This window comes from Tripterygium wilfordii, chromosome 15 (genome assembly GCF_013401445.1).
Source record: "Tripterygium wilfordii isolate XIE 37 chromosome 15, ASM1340144v1, whole genome shotgun sequence".
Classification (NCBI taxonomy): domain Eukaryota; kingdom Viridiplantae; phylum Streptophyta; class Magnoliopsida; order Celastrales; family Celastraceae; genus Tripterygium; species Tripterygium wilfordii.
This window is the reverse complement of record NC_052246.1, coordinates 11,834,678-11,857,662: the sequence shown is the minus strand read 5'-3', so window position 1 is coordinate 11,857,662 and position 22,985 is coordinate 11,834,678. Positions and strand designations below refer to the sequence as shown.

The window sequence follows — 22,985 nt, the reverse complement described above, 5'->3', positions numbered from 1 at the left end:
TACAGTAAACATAAAAGCTTCAACTTCTATCTTCTCTGGCAGCAAATCATGTTATGTCAAGGCTGTGCAAATATGCTGGCGAAAAAGAAAAAAAAAACGAACCACCAATTATGCAAAAACATTCTTTCAATATCTTAAAAGCCAAGAACTTAAAAAGTGTTCCAAAATTATAGTTTGGCAAGTACCTTTCTTATCATCTGAACTAATACACACTTCTTGTCCTGATAACCCAGCTGATGTTGAGTGTGTCCTTTCTAGCAAACACAATAACGCCCCAATTGCAGCTCATCTTGAAAATCAAAACATTAACAAGCCATGATGATGGTATTCATGGTAAAAATAGTACAGCAACGTGGACTTCAGTTGATATTGAACCTCAGAATAGGCCAGGTTTCCATTCTGAACAAAGCTAAATGAAGAGAACTGCAGTATTACAAGCCTCATCGTGCAAATTTAGTCCAAAATTTGATTTCTAACATCCTGAATGTCTGAGAAGGAGATATTACTGCAATAAGATCTTGGGTGAAGACTGCCTTCTGTAAAGTCGGAGCTATTCTACTATAACATACTTTCAAGTACTGCAGCAACCCTTAGCTAGTCCAGAGTCCCATACCCTCATATCCTCATCTGAATATTTACTTCCATTGAAGTTATAAAAAAAGCCTTCATCAACATGTTGGTTGGAAATAAAAGGCAGAGAAGTGGCCGTCAAAGGAAGGAAACAATTATAATCAATGATCATACCAATTAGAAGTAGAGTAATTTTTTTCAAGTATTGTTTCATTTGAAGCAATATTATGAATAAGATCAGCTATTAAAATAAACAAGGTTGCTTATAGAACGAAAACAAATTGAGAACTCCATATATTGAATGCACTGCACAAGTAGTAGAAAGAACCATTTCCAGGAAAGTTGCAACCAAATTGGTTGCTTCATATACATTGTTGTAAAACAATTATCATATTTGGGAGTTTGAGGAGTTGGAAAATTCCCCTAGTTTGATGAGAATTTCCAAATCCCTTCCTATTTTCTTGCTCTAGAAGAGATATTAATGTACTAACACCTCAATGATCTGTGTTAAAAATCAACAGTTGTGAGAGGAGTGGGACGCGATTGGGGTGGGATTTCGAACAGTGCCTACTTCAGTGAGTGCCAATTGTATTCTTTTGTCTTTCTTAATGAGTTGGGGATAACTATAAGCTTAATGGACGATTTTCTGCAAATAATTTAAAACAATCAGGATTTCAACAAGAGATGCGTCCTAAGAGCAACTCCAACTCAAGGTATTATAGTGGGTGCTAAACTCTATTTTAACACCTTGAATAGTGTAATGGTAGAGTGGTATAATTTCTTGATTCCAATTCAAGGTCCTAAAATGGGGTGCTAAATGGTTATTTTGGGCCAAGCCCATTTAAAACACACCATCTACACTCCACTCCACTCATAGGCTCACATACCTTTCCTCCATTTATACCTCCTCTCTCATTCTCTTCAAAAGTGCTAGCACCCCTTGGAGTTGATGAAATCATGCTGGCTAGGGCCATATGAAAAGGGACTTTCTTAAGAGCGGTAAACCACAAGCATCAGTCAACGCAAACAGTTGAGCTATTTAAAGAACCAAATGGGACAAAGTCTTATTCCTTCTCTCCTTTATTTTATTCCTGATAATCATATTGCATTCATTGCAATTAAATAATAGCTTGTCAAGTCATCATAGATTCAGAATTCAGACAAATAGATGCAATGGACAAAAGCTAACAGACATTCCTAACTTCAAATGAATATGAACAGCTTCAAACACATTGCTGATATGGCAATGCTATCCAGAAAAACTCAAGGACATAAAATAAAAACAAGGGATTAAGTAACTGTTCAGGCAAAACATCAGTAGCACAGACAATTGCATAACTACAAATTTGCTGCATCAGAAAGAGAACAATCTATGGCCTATAAAAGCCATGTTCTACTTACATGTTTCAACACAGAACTAAATACATCCATATAGAATTAAGCAAGTGAAAAAAATGGCATTCCAACCATCCATATCACTGCCTCTTGTTGCCTTAGCTTTGTCAATCCTATTTGTAGGCTCCAATGCAGGAGGAATTGCTATCTATTGGGGTCAGAATGGAAATGAAGGTACCTTAGCAGAGACTTGTGCCACAGGGAACTACGAGTATGCGATCCTAGCTTTTCTTTCAAGTTTTGGCAATGGTCAGACTCCAATGATAAACCTTGCTGGACACTGCGATCCTTACAGTAACGGCTGCACAGGATTAAGTTCAGATATCAAATCATGTCAGGCCAAGGGCATCAAGGTTTTGCTTTCTATAGGAGGAGGTGCTGGTAGCTATTCCCTTGCTTCCTCTGAGGATGCAAGGCAGGTTGCTACTTACTTATGGAATAACTTCTTGGGAGGTCAATCATCTTCTCGTCCACTCGGAGCGGCTGATCTAGATGGGATTGATTTTGACATCGAAAGCGGAACAGACCAATACTGGGGTGATCTTGCTAGGTATCTCTCAGGTTATAGCAAGAAGGGTAAGAAAGTGTACCTAACTGCAGCTCCGCAGTGTCCTTTTCCTGATGCTTCGATAGGAAATGCTCTCAAGACTGGTCTATTTGACTATGTTTGGGTCCAGTTCTATAACAACCCTCCTTGCCAGTACAATTCCGGTGATGTCAGCAGCTTTGAAGATGCATGGAAACAGTGGACTTCTGATATTCCCACCACCAAAATTTTCCTAGGACTACCGGCGTCTCCAGAAGCTGCAGGCACTGGTTTCATTCCTGCATCTACTCTCATATCAACTGTGCTTCCAGTTATTAAGGATTCAACTAAGTATGGAGGTGTTATGCTGTGGTCCAAGTACTATGATGATCAAAGTGGCTACAGTTCTTCCATCAAGAATGATGTTTGAATACAGTATATATTTGATGGATGAACGTTAAAAAGTGTTCCTAATACTTTTCATATGCAAATATGATATTGCTTATGTACATGAGAACTTAAGGTTGCTTATGATAAATATGATATTTGTGCAGTATAATAAAATGGTCGCTTCTTCTACTCCTACAGTAAACATAAAAGCTTTCAATTCTATCTTCTCTGGCAGCAAATCATGTTATGTTAGGGCTGTGCAAATATGCTGGCGAAAAAAAAGAAAAGAACCACCAATTATGCTATTATGCAAAAACATTCTTTCAATATCTTAAAAGCCAAGAACTTAAAAAGTGTTCCAAAATTATAGTTTGGCAAGTACCTTTCTTATCATCTGAACTAATACACACTTCTTGTCCAGATAACCCAGCTGATGTTGAGAGTGTTATTGCTAGCAAACACAATAAGGCCCCAATTGCAGCTCATCTTGAAAATCAGAACATTAACAAGCCATGATGATGGTATTTCATGGTAAAAATAGTACGGCAACATGGACTTCAGTTGACATTGAACCTCAGAATAGGCCAGGTTTCCATTCTGAACAAAGCGAAATGAAGAGAACTGCAGTATTACAAGCCTCATCGTGCAAATTTAGTCCAAAATTTGATTTCTAACATCCTGAATGTCTGAGAAGGAGATATTACTGCAATAATAAGATCTTGGGTGAAGACTGCCTTCTGTAAAGTCAGAGCTATTCTACTATAACATACTTTCAAGTACTGCAGCAACCTTTAGCTAGTCCAGAGTCCCTCATCTGAATATTTACTTCCATTGAAGTTATAAAAAAAGCCTTCATCAACATGTTGGTTGGAAATAAAAGGCAGAGAAGTGGCCATCAAAGGAAGGAAACAATTATAATCAATGAACATACCAATTAGAAGTAGAGTAAATTTTTTTCAATTATTGTTTCATTTGAAACAATATTATGAATAAGATCAGCTCTTAAAATAAACAAGGTTGCTTATAGAATGAAAACAAATTGAGAACCCCATATGTTGAATGCACTGCACAAGTAGTAGAAAGAACCATTTCCAGGAAAATTTCAACCAAATTGGTTGCTTCATATACATTGTTGTAAAACAAGAGTTTGAAGGGTTGGGGAGGAAAGATCAAAGAAGAGTAGAAGGATTGTTGACATTTATTCAGTGATTAATACTAAAAGAATGTTGATGCCTGGATGAGCTATTGTTCGAAAGTGAAGGTACTCAAGTCACTCCATGATAGGCAGCACTTTATTTTCTTATGTTGAGGTATGTGAAACTTTGGATCACTGGGAATGGTTGGATGCTTCACTGACCTTCATGAAATCAAAGAAACAATATGATTATCAGACAGCTCAAAGAACAAGACAGGACATTTAAATCAAAAGAAATCAAAAATAAGGAAACCAAGCATTACACCAGCTGATTACAGGTATGCAATTAAGGTGCAAGACGACAAAGTATACTGCATCACTGCTCACAGTTTAAAAATGCAACGCAGCAGAAATACTGGAAAACATTGCTAATGCAGGTGCATTGACAAGTTATATCACACTTTTTAAAATAGAAAACCCAAATTAAACTCACACTTCCTTATGCATATTGGAAAAAGTCAAGTTCATCCTGTGCAAACTGAAGGTTCATTGTACCACTACAAATACATGTCACAACATAGAAAATTAATGGACCTTTTGATACCAACTATAAGTTCCAGGTTCAAAAGATGGGTTCTTCCTAGGATTATCTAGCAATAAACTAACTTACTGAGGCTGACCTTAGCACCCTTTTTTTTTGCAATGTTTTTTCCTTAAAAAATGGGCAGAAGCAAGTAAAAAGCAATACCAAACTCATCCTAAATCTTGCAAAGTAGCACCAGTTATAAAGGTGTAAAAGCTAAAGTCAGCGGAAGGAGTTAAGCACCTAAGCTACTTTACAAAAAAAATGCAAGCTTTACCTTCTAGGAACAAAAGGTCTGTCAAAATAAGGCATGGGCTGTGCTTTTGGTACGAGCTCCTTTCTCAACCTTCTTATTTCTTCCTCTTCTGTCAACTATAAGAAGGAACTACCACTATAAGTATTTAAAGCACAAGTTGGCAAGACCAAAAGGCAACAATATTTAACGTTGATAACAATATTCAAGCCATGGACCTTTTGCTGTCTCTCTCTTTCCATCTTGTATTGCTCGATAAGGCTCATCTTCTCCGCAACCTGATAGCACTCCCACAAACATAAGTGAGTAATACTCATTGATAACAACACACAGAAATATACTAATTATGTAATGAAACTGTCATCAGTGAAGAAGAAGGTTTTAGTATAAAAGCATGAAAACTGGAATGGATTCTCCCCTTGGACTACCTTCTTCCATTTCCTTAATATTCCATGAATTACTTCAAATTTCTTAAGGTTTACCAAATCAATAAAATCTTTGAGCAATAGAGTTTCTTAGAACAGTTTAAGCACCTATTTTTACATCAAAGTTTCTCAATAAAAGCCTCACAAGATTTCATGTATGCAACCCTGTAACATGCACAGGAAATGTACATAAGTCAGCTTAAGCTTCAGAGACAAAATTAAGCGCACCTGATGGTCAAATTCAGCACGCTCCTCTGCTCGGATGTCGCTGTGGAGCTTCAGGTCAACAGGCCTTGTACATTCTTTCACTTGAGGTTTAATTAGACACTGAAATATTAAGGAACAAGTTAGCGCAACTGAACTGCACAAACAAATCTGCAAGTAAATTGATTCTCCTGTTGATTGGATAAGTTCATTATGCATTGTCAACTAAACAATGTTCATTGCGCCAGAAATATATATTTTCTGTGTCCCCTAAAAATAGAGAGAAAAATTTCCAAGTGTATGGTGCCAAGTTAAGCACACAACAGATGTGTCCTTCTCGGCTTTCTCAACTTATCAGAATAGCCTTACCTCTGGTTCATCTGTTGTCCATGGAAGGCCTTGTGCAATAGGAATCCGCTGCCTCTCCTGCTCTATCATCATTTCCTGCAACTTCTTCATAAACTCCTCCTCCTTCATTCTTCCCCTTTGCTATAATGAGAATGAAAACACCAAAAACAAAATGACTATTAGAGGAAAACAAGGTGTCCAGTTCATTGATCAATTTTACTTGAACTCAAAGTCTGAAATCTACCTCTGTCCTCAAATTGAAGGGCTTTTGGGATGTGGCTTTGAGCTGCTTTTTCTTCCATCTTCTTCCACCCATTGTTCCACAGGATTCAGAGCTCTGAAGAATCTCCCATGGACGCAAAATTCACCAGTCAAAGAAACATAAACCCAGCCCTTGGTAACTAACAGTCAACACCAACAAGAACCGAGAGAATAAAAATAAAAACTAAATAAAAAATTACATTTCTTTGACTTCTCATGCCCCCATTAGAATTCCTTCTTGAGACCCTGAAACATAAAATTATAGCAGGACAAACCAATGAGAAATCAAAACTTTGTGCTAAATTCAAATCAAGTAATTCATTATAAACACCAACCTTCCTTGGCTGCTATCCCATGAAGTAGATACTGAAGCGCGTGAGCCCAAACCAAGATTCTCTGATGTCAAGATGAACCCAGATGGGCAAAACGACGAAGACATGACCTGTGTCTCGGATACCTTAGGCGGTTGCAATCCTGGTAGTGCCCATTTCATTGGCTTCTTCCTGTCCTCCTCTGGCTCCTCTTCCTCCTTCTTCTCATCGGATTCCTTTGAATTTGGGATTGAAAGAAGCTTCTCAAAGGCCTTGACCAGATTCGACACTTGCCCAGATTCAGGCACGCTACTCCTTGCTTCCTCAAGCAATTTATCTCTTCTTCTCCTAATTGTAGAACTACCTGTTTGACTCAACTGCTCAACCTCAGTTGAAGGTTCAGGATTATCAAATCTATATCCACTGTCAATCTCAAAATTTTGAGTGACTGAACCCTTCTCCGTCGCTACAACTTCACTCCCAGCTCTGTCACAGGCCTTCTCTGAGATCGCCTCATTCTCTTCAATACCATTCCGACGCTTGAAGAACTCCTCCTGTGATGCCCTCAATGTCTCATAAGCCACACACAGACACTTCTTCATATTACCCCCAAATCTCTCTTTGCACTTGCAGTCAACTGCTGAATTTGCCTCGGATTTCACTTTCTTCGAATTCTTCTTTGCCACAACGAATTTCCTCTCCCTGATCTTGTTTCTCGGAGAATAAGGAGCCGGATTAGGATTCCTGGACGCGGATTTCTGTGATTTTGCCGACTTGGTTAATGGAGAACTGGTAGATTTTGGGCCAGGACTTGAATGAGATACATTAGGGTTTGAATTCTCCGAGCACGAATGAATCTTGGATTTCGAACCATGCGGATCTTTCACTGGAGTCACCGATTTTCCGTTCTTGGCCACCGAATCCATTATTTGCTACAAAAGAAACCGAACTCAGAAAATCGAAACTGAAAATTTAGGGTTTAGATGAAGAAATGAGAGAGAGAGAGAGTTGAGTTTGCTGTTCTTGAGTGATATTTTCTCAGTGATGAATTATGAATAGATGTGCGCGAGGAGAAAAAGGGACGTTGAGAGAGTTTTGGACGCTCTCTGCGTAACGGCTAGTTTGCTTACGTTGGGTGATTGTTTGTTCATATTCGTTGGATAAATGTTTTAAAATTTTGATTGGGTATTAACCGTTAGTTAGATTAGGAGGAGACGGTGGTGAGATGTCTTTGATTTAGGCAGGCAAGCCGGATGGGCCGGATCAATATGATAATTTGCCAACCCAAGGTGGGCCCAGCTTTATTTCCACCTCACTCTTTTCCAACTACATCCTTTGTTTATCAAGATTATCCCCCCTCACTAGCGCGATAACACGAGGAAGAAACAGTGCACAACGTCGCTAAGCACGCCTCTCTGCCCTATATCGTCATTTGCTTGTTATGTTTTTTGTCTTTGGGTGCATTTCATAAATGTGTGAGTTTTTGATTACTTATGGTTTGGACTTGTAGTTAGATATTTTTCAATTCATGTGGAGTGCAAAAATATTGGGGTGGAGTTGGAAAACAGTGTACAAATAAAACTATCCCAAAGGTGGACGGTGGTGATGGCTTTTACATTCCAAGCCATGGTTCGGTGATGAGAATTCTATATCTAAATATGGTGTATTTGGAGTTTAGCTTATAAGAAATGGCAAACCTCCTATTGTCAACATAGGTTTTCAATAGAGAGTTAAGCCCAAACTTGTGAATGGTAGATTTGGAACCACATCCCATGTTGTAGGTATCCATCATTGATACTTTCATTGAGAGTCGCACGTGCTTGCAGGCAGACTCGTGAGCTTATATTACCGTAGGAGGACCCATCCCTTACTGAGTTGGGTTAGCAGAGAGTGGGTCATATTCATTGTGGGCGGGTTGGAAAAGAAAAAAATGTAATAAAAAAAAATTTAAGTAGGAAAGCCTTGATCCACTAGATTGGCAAGGCTATATGATCCTCACTCACATGTATGGGGTGGCAAATGGCCCGAGCCCGAGCCCGAGCCCAAGCCATGCATGAGGATGTGCATACTCACAGGGAAAGGATTGATGAGAATCTTACATCGGAAGATAGTGGATTTGGAATCTAGCTTATAAGGGGGGTGCAAACCTCATATTGTCAACATGAGTTTTCAATATAGAGTTAGACTCAAACTTGTGATACTAGACTTGGACCACCATCCTGTGTGACAGATATTCATCATTCGGCCCCTACTTGAGAGTACATGCCATACGTTGCAAAAGCCCAAGCCCCACTGCAGCATTTGATCACATACCTTAGCTCGGTCCACCTTTGGTTGGCACTAATTAGGCCAAAGGGATTGGGCTCAAGCCTATGTTGTCCCTAACCTAACAGTCTCAAACCCTAACATTAGCCCATTGTTTTATCAAAAAAAAAAAATTAGCCCATCGAGACAACTTTTCTGGATGCCCACGGCCCACTCTAAAAAATCAAGTGGGCTTGAGCTATGAACCTCTTCAATATTTTCCTCAAATTGGGTCTTGAGCCTGATTGAGATACTAGAGTCCACCACCACACCAATATTTCGTCATTCTCTTTTCCTCATCATCATCTTCAACGTAAAACCCCAACAAATTGTCTAATAGGATTATTATTTTTTCTCTAAATAATACATGCATTAGGTGTTCAGTGGGTCCAATTAGCTCAATTCATACCTTAATTTTTACTGTACTGATGTGTGCATTGCGATTGGTACTCATTGCTCAAGACTTCAAAATCACTCCACATCTCTCTTATTCTTTTTTATTTTGCAACTAACAACGATATCATATAAGTCAGTCTTTTTGACATATTATATAAAGTAAAACTCCAACTGTAATACAAAGCAGGGCATATCGTGGGATGGCCTAAAGTCAGTATTTGTCCTGTTGGGATGGGCTAAAGTCACAATGCAGGCGCAGTAGCAGGAAAACAAGAAATACAAGTCATAGATACACAATAAAATTAACATTTAATTTTAAGGCTGGTGATTTATAATTGATGAATTGATGGAATGTGTTTAAAGGGTAATTAGTTAATTAAATTTTTTGACGAATATTCAAACGATAAAAAGCAATAAATTGATTACCAAATTTGCTTTATAATAATTGATGAATCACTTGTTTGGCAAGTGTTTAATGGGTAATTATAATTTTTGTTGTACAATAAATACACATGTAAGTGACCAAAAAAAATCCTCTATATTCGAATTCAAGGGGTAAAAATGATTTTTAGACTCTTTTTCTAAATTTGTAAGAACATTATTATCCTAATTTAAGCAGACTTTTCTGTTTTCTTACAATAAAAAGAAAATAGAAAACTAACGGTGGCCGCACAGAAACTGCCTTCCTGTCCAAAAACGCGTAGAATTGGATTATTGTGCGAATCGTTGTTGACTTCTTAACTCGCTCTTCAAGGGCACTCCCGTAAATATACCTTCATTCAGTCCTCAATTCCTCATTACTTGAACCGATGTTACCATTATACCCTCCTGCCTCTCTCCTCCATCTACCCGATTCATTTTTTTTTAAATACAAAAAATATATTTATGGTTGGAATCAAATATTGAAGACATATATGTTTAACCTAATCGATTGTCAACCAAATCACTTCTCGTTGCTCTACCTGCCCAATGTTAATAAGCATAGAAAACGGATTCGAGGATTCCACAATTCTGTAAAGTATATAATTCGTATTTAATAATGGAGAAAAATGAGACAAATTTTAAAAATAGAAAAAGAAAAATGTGATTTGGTGTGATGTGATGTAACTTACCTCTTAAATCATTTGATTCACATTATAAACTATACAATTTAAAATAAATTGCGGAGTCTCCTATCCGAGAAAGGTAGAAAGTGAGTGAACACCAAATGTATTAACAAATTAATTATTGAAATACTGAGGGTCAGATCTGGGATTTGGCCTGTCTGTATAAACCCCCTACACCCCTCTGTTTGGAGCCATAAGGTTACGACATCTTCTCTTCTTCTCTCTCTGGTCATACCGGGAGAAACTGAAGCTATAGCAGGTACATTCATTCTCTCACTCTGAATTCATGATCTGTTATTGTCTACTGTTCTTTTTGTGTTTTGCGAAAAGTCGTGATTCCTTGACAATCAGAGCAAGTTCGTTTTCCATGTGTTAGAGCTGATGGATCGGTTGATTCGTGCGATTTTGGTTCACGATCTGTGATTTGATTTCTTGAATTTCGAATTCATTGATGTTTGATCGTGAATCTAGCTAGGATGATACTGGATCTTCGTTCAAGCAATGTCAATTGTGTATTTGTGTGTGATTGTATGCAACCATTGCGACTTATGTGTGCATGTGGTCGAAATGCTAGATCTGTTGATAATTTGGCTTTGAATATTGTGGATCTGTGATCTTCGTAGCATTTTTAGATCCTGATTTGACTTGATTACATCAGTAGTATTTTCTTTCTGTCAACTAACGTTTAAGTATTCATGCTTTGTAGTTTACTGAGTGTTGCGATAATGCACTTCGAGATTCTTTGAGGTTTGGTTATGTATTTTGATATAAAGGTGCAGACAGCCTTTCAAATTTAGACAATCTTTGCTGTTTCACTTTTCACCTGAAGAGGCGGGTGTTTGTAAGGATTTTCCTTGTTAATGCAAATTTAAGTATTTTTGTCCCCTCTTCTTTGTTTTAGATTGAAATGAAATTGCATGTACGGAGGATCTAGAACTTAGGCTTATATAAAACCAAATTGCATGTATGTATCCATAAATTCGTATGTTTAATCTAGGGAGCAGTCATTTTGTGCAAGTTTGACATTGAAAATATCTTAACAACAAACAGTAAATGAGAATAAAGAAGAAGTGAAGATACATCTGTATCATTTTAGTTCAAATCAAAGAGATCATGCTTAAATCCATAACCATCTTTTGTTCATCTCATAAGAAGATTCTGTGAATTTCGAGTCCCTTTGTAAACAAATTGTTTTCTTTTATGAAATCTTGAAATCATTTAATTTATTTAGTCTTTTTTTACTATTTATATATTTGTCTGTTATCAGGTTGTATTATAAAAGCAAAATGGTGAAGATCTGTTGCATTGGAGCTGGATATGTCGGAGGGCCTACTATGGCCATCATTGCATACAAGTGCCCAGACATCGAAGTAGTTGTTGTTGATATCTCAGTTCCTCGGATTGCCGCATGGAACAGTGAGCAGCTTCCCATCTATGAACCAGGTCTAGATGATGTAGTGAAGCAGTGCCGAGGCAAGAACCTCTTCTTTAGCACTGAAGTGGAGAAACACGTCTGTGAGGCGGATATAGTTTTTGTTTCTGTCAACACCCCAACCAAAACCCGTGGTCTTGGAGCAGGCAAGGCTGCAGATCTAACATATTGGGAAAGTGCAGCGCGCATGATTGCAGATGTGTCGAAATCCAGCAAAATTGTGGTTGAGAAATCAACAGTTCCTGTTAAAACAGCAGAGGCAATTGAAAAGATTTTGACACACAATAGCAAGGGCATCAAGTTTCAGATTCTCTCAAACCCAGAGTTCCTTGCTGAGGGAACTGCTATCCAAGATCTGCTTTATCCTGATCGGGTGCTTATTGGAGGCAGGGAAACTCCAGAAGGCCAAGAAGCTATCAAAGCATTGAAGGATGTCTATGCTCATTGGGTCCCTGAAGAGCAGATTCTGACAACCAATCTATGGTCTGCTGAGCTTTCCAAGCTAGCTGCCAATGCCTTCTTGGCCCAGAGGATTTCCTCTGTTAATGCCATGTCCGCTCTCTGTGAGGCGACTGGTGCTGATGTTACCCAGGTTGCTTATGCAGTCGGTAAGGATTCAAGGATTGGTTCCAAGTTCTTGAATGCTAGTGTTGGATTTGGAGGGTCCTGCTTCCAAAAGGACATCTTGAATCTAGTCTATATCTGCGAATGCAATGGCCTTCCCGAGGTAGCTGAATACTGGAAACAAGTCATCAGGATCAACGATTATCAGAAGAACCGATTTGTGAACCGCATTGTCTCCTCTATGTTTAACACAGTTTCAAATAAGAAGATCGCAATTCTGGGATTTGCCTTCAAGAAGGATACTGGAGACACTAGGGAGACGCCTGCCATTGATGTGTGCAAGGGTCTGTTGGGAGACAATGCAAGGTTGAGCATATATGATCCGCAGGTCACTGAGGACCAGATGCAGAGGGACCTTTCAATGAAAAAGTTCGATTGGGATCACCCTCTTCACCTCCAACCCATGAGTCCTACCACAGTGAAAAAGGTGGCCGTGGTTTGGGATGCCTATGAAGCAACCAAGGATGCCCATGGACTCTGCATTCTTACTGAGTGGGATGAGTTCAAGACTCTTGACTACAAGCGCATCTACGACAACATGCAGAAACCAGCTTATGTGTTTGATGGCAGGAACGTTGTGAACGGTGATGAGCTGAGGAAGATTGGCTTCATTGTGTACTCAATTGGTAAGCCATTGGATGCTTGGCTCAAGGACATGCCCGCTGTTGCATGAGAAGGATGCCGATCAGCTTTATTTTTAGTTTGTCTTCTTGATTTGAGTATTTACTGTGGACCAATGTAATTCCGTGCGCCATGTTTTTGGTTTTATAAATTTAAGTTCATTAAATGAAAATTTTCTTACCAAATTTCTGGGAATGAGTTTCCAAACAAACTACTTAGAGCATACACAATAATAACAATATAATACAGCACTTCAAAATCATTCTCTCGCTTCTCTTCTTTTCTATGTGGCACAATTCAATTGAAAGAGTGAGTCTCACAATAAATACTATTCATCAACACTCCATAAATTCAAACACTCTATTCTCATTTTTTCTATTTTCTCTTTCTTCCTTTTCATCTTCTCTCTTCCTTTTCATCACCTCTCTCTTCCTTTTCATCATCTCTCTGCACTATTCATCAACTATATATGTACTCCAACTTTCAAGTATCCTTTTTCTGCAACTAAATTTTCAAGTGTCATTTTTCACCCATTGTGTGTATGTAGCGCTATACTTATCAAAAAAGTAACATTTCAAGTACTTGAAATACACTCCATTATACCTATTGTGATGGTATAGCACTATATTTATCCAAAAAGTATTGTTAACAATGTTAAATATTACACCATTGTGGATGCTCTTAGATGTACGTGGAGCACTTGGATTTGATTGATCGCATAGTCTTCTCCGGAATATGTGGAACCCAATATTTCCCCTTGCAAACCGACTTACAAGAGAGGGGACACCCCATCTAATATACGAGCCCAACAGTTAAGTACCAAACGATTTGTGGAATTTCGTTTTAACAGTGGGCAATCAAATGTAAAATCACCAAACTCACTCCAGATCCAGTGTTCCCAACACAAGTATAAACTTTGAAAGCATCCGAGGTAAGGTTTTAGATCTTAGAAATCGTCCTACTCCTAAACATCAACATCGTCTGCGAAACCCACTGTAGCAGACGTCGACACGCCAAGCCCTCTTCACCAAAAAACTAGTAGCCCCACGCTCCATAGAACCAACCAAGTGAGCGCGATTTGAGGTTTGAGACATCTAACATCTTCAATGGAGGAGAATGGCCTGATGAAGTTGGGCTACTCGAGATAGTATAACTTAATACAAAAGTGGTTCTTATACGATGCCGGTGCATAATATTAAAACACATCTAACTCGTTTTGATTTTATACGGAGTGCTTAATATAAAAAATAAGATGTCAAATGACAAAAAAGACTCTCACTTTAATTGGGGGTAATCTAGACATATTACCACAAATCTTATACTATACAAGTCTAATATCATATTATTTCCAAACACCGGATATGATTAAATTATATGTCAATTTTTATAGGGATTAAATTATACATTGGATAGGAAAATTATACTATCCCATAAGGAGTTCTAAACGGAGCCTAAGTTCATTAAAAGAGTGAAATATGGAAATTTTGTTACCAAATTTATGGGGATGGGTTTCCAAACGAACTACGTAGATGTACGTGGAGCACTTGGATTTGATTGATCGCATAGTCTTCTCTGGAATATGTGGGACCCAATATTTCTCCTTACAAACCGACTTACAAGAGGGACGCCCCATCTAATAATATACGAGCCCAACTGGAGCTTAGCCTCATTAAGGTGACATATACAAAGAACAAAAATGATATCATTCAAGAGTCTAACTCATGTAACTTGCATAGTTGTTGTGATGGGTTAGGACAAGTGTTGTTTCATTCAAAGGCCCATTCATATCATTTCTTCTATACTAGACTTTTACCATAATTTGGACTGCTATCTTGTTTAGTCTTTACTTAAACCAGCACGACACGATTGCTTCTGTATGTAAAACCACTTATTTCCTTTGACTATAAGAAATTAAATTTAAGAAATAAAAAGCACATAAATGTTCCTTTTTTTTCCAAGCAAAGCAAGTAACTCTTTTCTTTCTTTTCTTTTCTTTTTTTTAATTTTATTTATGCAGCAAACAACTCTTCACTTTCGTAAGCATCGTCATGGTCAGTCAGGTCAACTAACCAAATCAAATATATTTTAATTATATTAGAAACCAGATTAAATATAATAAACGACACCAACATTCTTTTTTTTTTTTTTTACATAAAAAATATAAAATAATCTCATTTTATTCTGATTTTTATTTTATATCCTGTTTCTGTCGGTTCGGAGCATTTAAGTCCATTACAAATACCTTCCTGTCCATTCTATATACGCGTTAAATTCGACTCTATTTTGATTTCTCCTCACCGTAGAAGGGTAACACCGTAAATTCATACCCTATGATCTACCTTGCAGTTCTCTAGTCGATTTTACTATCCTACCCTCGCTGGTCTCCCTAACTGCGGAATAATGGAGACTAAAAATGTGGATAACAAAGGAATTAAAGGAAACTTGGAGGGGCAGATCTCGGATTTGCGTAGCTATTTAAACCCCCAACCCGCCCTCTTTATGCACAAAACAAGGAGCGTCTTCTCACAATTTTGATCATTGAAGAGACAGAGAAAAGCAAGACAAGGTGCATACATACAGTCCAATCTCTCCTTGCCTTCATGGTTTCTTCTTGTGTTTGGTTCACTGATTCACGATTATTCTACTTGTTCTTGTTCTTTGGACGCAAGTGATACAGGATTTTGTCATGCAATTTTGTCGGTGATCTTATTGATGTTTGGTTTTAAATCCCGCGAGCGTGAAAGTTGATATGGTTGGGATAGTGATTGTTTGTCCGCAATTCAATGGCATTTTTTCACGTGCATCAGTTGGAATTGCTAGATCTATTGATGATTCTGTTTTAATTATGCTAGATCTGTGAGCTTCTTGGGAATTTTTTTTTCTTCTGTTTCGATTTGGCTGGAATGCATTTCTGATACTTTCTGTGTGATTATGTATGTGTTCCCTTGGTCGATGTGAGGACTTCGTGAGCTTATTGGCAATTTTTCCTGGTTCATTCACTGTTTTACTTGAATGAAGGAAATGTTTCTATATTTGATTGAGGAATTTTTTTTTAGCTGAAATTGTTTCCAAATGTGAATTCTTTCATAGCAAATCAAGCTTCTTTTTTTTCCTCAATTTTTACCATTTTAGGTTTACTTGGAATACATAAATTTAAGCTGCATGTTCATTCCAATACATATATCATAGGCATTAGCTTGTCTCTCTCAAGTGTGTGAAAGGAACAAATCGTGTGGAAATTTTCTCATTCATTTTCATGGTTGAAGAAATCATAGTTATAGTTAATGCCATAACAATGTTTTTGTTATCTTCATGAGATTGTTCTGCAAATTCCAATTAGGAAACTGGTTGCTTGCTATGATGAAATCTATAAAATTGGGTTTGGTTCCTTTTGTCCTTATCTCACATGTATGCACTTCTCTTGATTCAGCTTGTTTGTAAAACAAAATGGTGAAGATCTGTTGCATTGGAGCTGGATATGTTGGAGGGCCAACTATGGCAGTCATTGCATACAAGTGCCCAGACATTGAAGTCGCTGTCGTTGATATCTCTGTTCCTCGGATCACAGCTTGGAACAGTGACCAGCTCCCAATCTATGAGCCAGGGCTTAATGGTGTGGTGAAGGAGTGTCGAGGGAGGAATCTCTTCTTCAGCACAGATGTGGAGAAACATGTCTCAGAGGCAGATATAGTCTTTGTTTCTGTCAACACCCCAACCAAAACCAGAGGCCTTGGAGCTGGCAAGGCTGCAGATCTAACATACTGGGAAAGTGCAGCCCGCATGATAGCAGATGTATCAAAATCAAGCAAAATAGTGGTTGAGAAATCAACTGTCCCTGTCAAAACAGCTGAAGCAATTGAAAAAATTCTGACACACAATAGCAAGGGTATCAAGTTTCAGATCCTCTCTAACCCGGAGTTCCTTGCTGAGGGAACTGCAATCCAAGATCTGTTTGAACCCGATCGAGTCCTTATTGGAGGCAGGGAAACTCCAGAAGGTCAAGAGGCTGTCAAGGCATTGAAGGATGTATATGCTCATTGGGTTCCTGACGACAGGATTCTAACAACCAATCTTTGGTCTGCAGAGCTGTCCAAGCTAGCTGCCAATGCCTTTTTGGCGCAGAGGATCTCCTCTGTCAATGCCATGTCAGCTCTATGTGAGGCAACTGGTGCTGATGTTAGTCAGGTTTCGTATGCCGTTGGTAAGGATTCAAGGATTGGACCAAAATTCTTGAATGCTAGTGTTGGTTTTGGTGGGTCATGCTTCCAGAAAGATATTTTGAATCTGGTTTACATTTGTGAGTGCAATGGCCTTCCAGACGTGGCGGAATACTGGAAACAAGTCATCAGGATCAACGATTATCAGAAGAGCCGATTTGTGAACCGCATTGTCTCCTCTATGTTTAACACAGTTTCGAGTAAGAAGATTGCAATTCTAGGGTTTGCCTTCAAGAAGGATACTGGAGATACTAGAGAGACACCTGCCATTGATGTGTGTGTAGGGCTGTTGGGAGACAAAGCGTGGTTGAGCATCTATGATCCACAGGTCACTGAAGACCAGATCCAGAGGGACCTTACAATGAACAAGTTTGATTGGGATCATCCTCTTCATCTCCAGCCCATGAGTCCCGCCACAGTGAAACAGGTGGCCGTTGTTTGGGATGCCTATCAAGCAACCAAAGATGCCCATGGAATTTGCATTCTTACCGAGTGGGATGAGTTCAAGACTCTCGATTACAAGCGCATATATGACAACATGCAGAAGCCAGCCTTCATATTTGATGGCAGGAACGTTGTCAATGTGGAAGAGCTGAGGAAGATTGGTTTCATTGTGTACTCAATTGGCAAGCCATTAGATGCATGGCTCAAGGACATGCCTGCTTTGGCATAAAAAGAAAGCCGGTCGATCACTTTCATTGTGGTAAACCAATCATAGTCCGAGGCAGTCATTTTTATTTTTTTACTATATTAATGTTTTTACTTTTCAATCATATTTTGCCTTTCTTCTCATGTGGTCATCCTAGGAGAAAACTATGTTTTACCTTAGATTGTATTTGACTAGATCAGCCTCTGCCTGTTACTTTATTCTTAGAAAATGCCATCCGAATTTTGTTTACTCAATGTAGGATCCTTTATTATATGTTGAATACAAGCAACAATGACAATGAGCATGGTTTTATTATCTGGTGTTTCAACCCTGGCTTCACCTTTTGGTTTATCTTAGCTTTTTGTGTCCTATTTTCCTTTTTCGAGACATGGTCGCGAAGTAGTTCTGATGCCTATCTGATTATAAATAATAAGTAATGTTGCAATACTGCTATTTGATGTCTAGATTTGTGTCTCGATCTTAATTTTGTTTTTAAGATCTCTTTGATCTGAATTTTGCCAGTTCTCCTACTTTAGTTATTTACATTATTTTACATGTAGGTTTACATATATAGATGCAAGTGCTAAAGTAATCCCTAACATATATAATACTTATTTCACTCAAAAGTATTTTTTAATATGACTTTACATGTCACTGACTAAGGTCGTGGGTTCTAGTCTCACCTCCTCTTGAATATTTATAAGGAGGTGTGTGGGCTTGGTTTGTGCCCCTGCGTGGACTTGGTTTGTGCCTCTTGTGTGAAGCCTGTTGACACCTATATTTTCATAGGTTTGATATGGTGATGTGTCGTATATTGTATATGTACTTGATTTTCATAGGTTTGATATGGTGATGTGTCGTATATTGTATATGTACTTGTACTAAAAAAAAAATGAAAATGTTCCTGAATATATGATGTTACATAATAATTAGTCTGACACATTAAACCTTATATATTCATCCACGTGTCATCATAGTAAAAATGGTTCTCCTATCAAATGTTCTTACAGGACAACCGGATTTGTATAACACTACGAAGTGGTGGATTCCATGATCACATTTAGGGGTGACAAAACTCTTTCTAATTCGAATGATTGAATTTGTCTAATTCAGATTAAATTAAGTTTGAACACAAGTTATATGTCCGAAATCCGGATCAAAACACAAAAATTTTGTTTGGTTTATAATGAGTTCAAACACATAAATATTGTCAAATTTACTCATCCAGAACCTAACCCGAATTAGGTTGTTGCTTGCTTTACTTGTCCGATTTTAAATCAATATGGGTTTCATCAATTAAGTATGTCTGAAATTTAATCCGAATTAAGAACTGAACATGTAAATATTTCATAAATACTTCTTGTTGTTCGACCCGGAAGGCTGGAACGAATTTTTTGCGACCGCTAATCCCCGCCCACCGGTGGCATATGCTGTAATTCTCTACAAAATCTTGCCTTTATTCAGAAATTTCACCTTTGAGGGCCAAAACTGTTCCCATCTTCGGATCACCCAACACCTCCCTTTTCGAAAGTTTTTATAAATGGTGCCCTAACTTTACCCGTGTCCGGCCATAATTTCTTTCGCAAATCTTGTTCATTTTGATCCAAAATCAGATCTCTTATCCAGATCCTTAATTCCATCTGTTATTCTTTCAATTTGATCTATTCTCTATTGATCGATTCGAAATTTTTTTTCCTCATTGTGGCCGGATTCGGTTATTGGATTAGGGCTTCGAAGATCTTTTTGAGGGTCTTCGATTTCGAGAGGGGTTTAGTAGTTTGATCTTCAATATAAGATTTTATCTTTATCTACTTTCGTCCAATTCGATCTGGGTGGGTGATTATTTTTTTTGTTCTTTTAAAATTTTGACGATTTATTGTGACCATTTATATTTTTGGAATTTCTTCCTTTCTTTCAACAATTCTTGTATGCTCTAATTTTTTCCGCCGGAGACAAGTTTGGATTCTTTGGCATCATCGTTTTCGTCCATTCTGTGCTATCTATCAATTTCTCGGCGACGATTTCGCGGGTAAGGACAAGTTCATGTAGCTCATTATATAAAATTGAACTCTCTTGGTGGTTGCTTAGATAGATTACTGTTCAATAAGTAAGTCTTACTTTTTTCTTGGTGGTTGCTTAGATAGATAGTTACATAACAAATTAGGCACATTTGTTTAGTTTATCTATTTTTGACTGTGTTAATATGGCACATTTAAAATGGTTCTTTAGAATTTAGATGAGTGTTAGCTGACCTTTCTAGTAGCTTTAGTAAGTATGGAAATGGGTACTTGGTCTTATCAATGACAATGACTTCTATCCATCCGAAGCTTTTCTTTAAAATATGATATTCCGTTTTCTTTCAGATTTAAAAATAGTTTAAATTGGACTTTATGAGGTTAAGAATCCATGTCAATGGCTGCTGCATGCTTGGAACCAGCCAGCCGCATGGGGTGGGGGTGAGGAGGTGTTACATGGGATGATACATTGTTTCTCCTTATGATTTCGGAGGTGTAAAACTGATGTTTTTTAGTAGTTAGTTTAGTTTGCTTGTTCCACATAAACTCTGTTTCAAAATCGAAGTTTTGAATTAAATCCCCATTCTTTTGGTGCATCTTCCATGTTTCATTTAGGTGATATTATTTCCCCTGAGCTGCAGGTGAGTATGGTTCACAAGCGGCCTTTTGGTGACGATAATTCTCTTGATGTTGTTTGTAAGTACGCAAGACTAGGGGAGCATCCCGGTCAGCTTGGTTCAACTATCCCTTCTAGTGATGCACCCCATGAAGGTCAAGCATCAGGTAATATAGGTGATAGTGCCACTAATGTAGAAGAACTAGGTGGTGGTGCATTGAGCCATGAGTTTCCGTTCTTTCCTTTAATTTTTTGACGATAGAAAATGCTTCTGTTTTGTTCCTTTTGATCATGTTTCCTCTCTATTAAATAATCCTTTACAGACTTTCTTGAAGTGTGAGTTCAATTTATCTTAACATACATAAAACGTGGGAAGTAACATTTATTTGACTTTATACTTGATTAGCATGAACAATGCTGACTTTCTTGGGGTCGTTTGAAGTTCACAGTTTAACAGCGCAATGAACTCTTAAAGATACGTTGCATATTAATATGTTCACTCAGACTTTCATTCCATAGTTTATGTAGTCGTACTCGTATACTCTATTTATTCTTCAAACAATTGACCAAATTTCAACCCGGAGATTATGCAGGTGTGGACTTCTATACTAAGGTTCAAGATGAAGGGAGGCTGGGAAGTGCCTCAGTTCCTACAATTTCAAATGCGACTGACAGGGAATTTGACAATAGTTCTTCTGCCTGTATTCCTCATTTCTTTGTGGTTAATAACAGAGTTCCTAAGTCAGATGCAACATTTCGTCTATCATTTTTTCCAGAATTTTTGGAACATGGAGACAAACTAAAGGCTTTAATTCAGTCGGATGAGATCCTTTCATCTGTTATTGATCATCCTCCTCAGATTTCTATTGGACCAGAGCATCAAGCTTATGTTCCAGAGTGGCGCCCACAGGGTTGGACTAGCTCCTCTGACAAGTTGGATGGATCAGATCCTCAAGGTCCTGTTGCACAAGCGCTTGATAATGATGATGATGATGATGGTAGCATGGAGAAGCTGATGGGTAATTGTATCATTCCTATGCCTGAACTGGAAGCATCAGCAAGATGTTACCCTCAAGATGGGGAGACAAAAAGTGATTGTAAGTGCACTGATAGGGGTTCTATCAGATGTGTGGGACAACACGTCATGGAAGCAAGACTGAAACTCAGGGAGAATCTTGGATCTGATATATTTGGGGAACTAGGTTTTTGTGATATGGGGGACGAGGTTACGAAGAAATGGACTGTAGAGGAAGAGGAAAGATTCCATGAGGTTGTCCTTTCTAATCCAGAATCTCTAGGCAAGAACTTTTGGGACCATTTCTCTGCTGTTTTTCCTTCCCGAACAAAGAAGGATATGGTCAGCTATTATTTCAATGTCTTTATGCTTCGGAAACGTGCTGAACAGAACCGATTTGACCCACAAAACATCGATAGTGATAATGATGAGTGGCAATTAAGTGTCGTTGGAGTAATGGAAGAAGACGAAGACTCAATAGTGGAATCTCCAACTATTATTGATTCTCCCGCTTTGCAGGACCCTGTGGGGCATTGCCATGGAAAGTTTGAAGTGAATGATGAAAATGAAACTTCTAATGACGGTGCTGATATTGGTGCTCATCGAATCGCATATGATGAAGACTACGAGGGAGATGTTGAAGATATTTCAGTTTCACATGTTGGGGTTTCTGCGGGTGATGATGGCTGTCAGCATTTTGGTAATTTTAAACGAAGCAATGGCGATAATAATTATATTGAAGATGACTCATGCACTTCATTTGAGTTTCAGCAAGACAAGGTTGATTGCTGCGGAGCTCCTGACATAGGGACTGATGCAAAACAGTTTGATCAGGAGTGATACGGTGGGTGAGTACATATTTGTTCTGGTTCGTTTGTAAATTTTGTTAAAGTTAGATGTTTGGATGTTAATGTGACATGTGAAAGGAGCTGATATTGTTACTGATTGCTTGTGGAATGTAGAGAATTACAGAGGGAAATTTTAGTGCTGATACTAGCAAAACTAAGTTGTTGCGGCTGGTGAATTTAGCGAATGGAAGGCCTTTTGAGTGTCTGATTGTTCTGTTAGACAAAAATAAAATCCTGTAGATGTGTAGGAATGAGTCTGCTCAGGAAAATAAAGAGAGCAGCCCATGTCAACCGGGTTGAAGGCGGGTTGTTCAGCGGAGTCTCAAATTGTATTTTTTTGTGTTGGTAATGTTTGTTACTTGATGCGAAATTTTGTTCTCTATTTATTTGTATACATTTTCTGTAGTTTTTTGTGTTTGGATTCGTCTGTAATCTGTACTGACTTTAAGTTCATTAAGCTGGTATGACCATTTTAGAAATGTAACATTTAGATTTTAGCCACTCTTGCTTGGTATTTTTCCCTTGGAGAAAGAAACCCAGTTTCTGGTGTCCCCAAAACCAGAGCTACTGGAAGAATAATAACCAAAACAATCACATGAACAACAAATGGAATGATGGCAAAAGGACCTCAACAGGACTGCCATTTCACATGGCAATCTACATTGTCCTTGAAAGCAATTGTTAATTGATCCCTGCAAGTACTGGAACTCTCTTGATATGGAGGAATCAAGACCGTTGGAT

General features: G+C 38.2%; 5 protein-coding genes across 9 annotated transcripts; 4 read left to right on the top strand and 1 right to left on the bottom strand.

The window, feature by feature from the left end:
- The first annotated feature begins 190 nt into the window (after window positions 1-190).
- Window positions 191-3,757, top strand: LOC120016082 (hevamine-A-like). Its single transcript, XM_038868675.1, has one exon. It carries the CDS (start codon window positions 2,025-2,027, stop codon window positions 2,919-2,921), a length of 897 nt encoding a protein of 298 aa, XP_038724603.1. The 5' UTR covers window positions 191-2,024; the 3' UTR covers window positions 2,922-3,757.
- A 163-nt stretch (window positions 3,758-3,920) lies between these two features.
- On the bottom strand, window positions 3,921-7,449 carry LOC120016081. 2 transcript variants are annotated; one of them, XM_038868672.1, is made up of 8 exons: window positions 6,426-7,445; window positions 6,291-6,336; window positions 6,074-6,166; window positions 5,851-5,970; window positions 5,506-5,604; window positions 5,071-5,130; window positions 4,877-4,971; window positions 3,921-4,238 (listed from the first exon to the last, which is right to left on the bottom strand). In XM_038868672.1, exons 1-8 carry the CDS (start codon window positions 7,325-7,327, stop codon window positions 4,124-4,126), a joined length of 1,530 nt encoding a protein of 509 aa, XP_038724600.1. In that variant the 5' UTR covers window positions 7,328-7,445; the 3' UTR covers window positions 3,921-4,123. The 2 variants fall into 2 exon arrangements, with proteins under 2 accessions (XP_038724600.1, XP_038724602.1); XM_038868674.1 differs by lacking the exon at window positions 3,921-4,238 and adding an exon at window positions 4,257-4,477 and having other exon boundaries at window positions 6,426-7,449.
- Window positions 7,450-10,350: 2,901 nt separating this feature from the next.
- On the top strand, window positions 10,351-13,071 carry LOC120016833 (UDP-glucose 6-dehydrogenase 1-like). The gene is made up of 2 exons (XM_038869764.1): window positions 10,351-10,466; window positions 11,475-13,071. Exon 2 carries the CDS (start codon window positions 11,494-11,496, stop codon window positions 12,934-12,936), a length of 1,443 nt encoding a protein of 480 aa, XP_038725692.1. The 5' UTR covers window positions 10,351-10,466; window positions 11,475-11,493; the 3' UTR covers window positions 12,937-13,071.
- A 2,314-nt stretch (window positions 13,072-15,385) lies between these two features.
- LOC120017055 (UDP-glucose 6-dehydrogenase 3-like) lies at window positions 15,386-18,078 on the top strand. The gene is made up of 2 exons (XM_038870113.1): window positions 15,386-15,450; window positions 16,315-18,078. The coding sequence occupies exon 2, from the start codon at window positions 16,332-16,334 to the stop codon at window positions 17,772-17,774; it is 1,443 nt and encodes a 480-aa protein (XP_038726041.1). The 5' UTR covers window positions 15,386-15,450; window positions 16,315-16,331; the 3' UTR covers window positions 17,775-18,078.
- A 1,154-nt stretch (window positions 18,079-19,232) lies between these two features.
- Window positions 19,233-22,745, top strand: LOC120016941. Of its 4 annotated transcripts, none has more exons than XM_038869951.1 (4): window positions 19,233-19,779; window positions 20,407-20,548; window positions 20,975-22,244; window positions 22,359-22,745. In XM_038869951.1, the coding sequence occupies exons 2-3, from the start codon at window positions 20,413-20,415 to the stop codon at window positions 22,234-22,236; spliced, it is 1,398 nt and encodes a 465-aa protein (XP_038725879.1). In that variant the 5' UTR covers window positions 19,233-19,779; window positions 20,407-20,412; the 3' UTR covers window positions 22,237-22,244; window positions 22,359-22,745. The 4 variants fall into 4 exon arrangements, with proteins under 4 accessions (XP_038725879.1, XP_038725876.1, XP_038725878.1 ...); XM_038869950.1 differs by having other exon boundaries at window positions 19,234-19,779; window positions 20,975-22,240; XM_038869948.1 differs by having other exon boundaries at window positions 20,381-20,548; window positions 20,975-22,745.
- The last annotated feature ends 240 nt before the right edge of the window (window positions 22,746-22,985 follow it).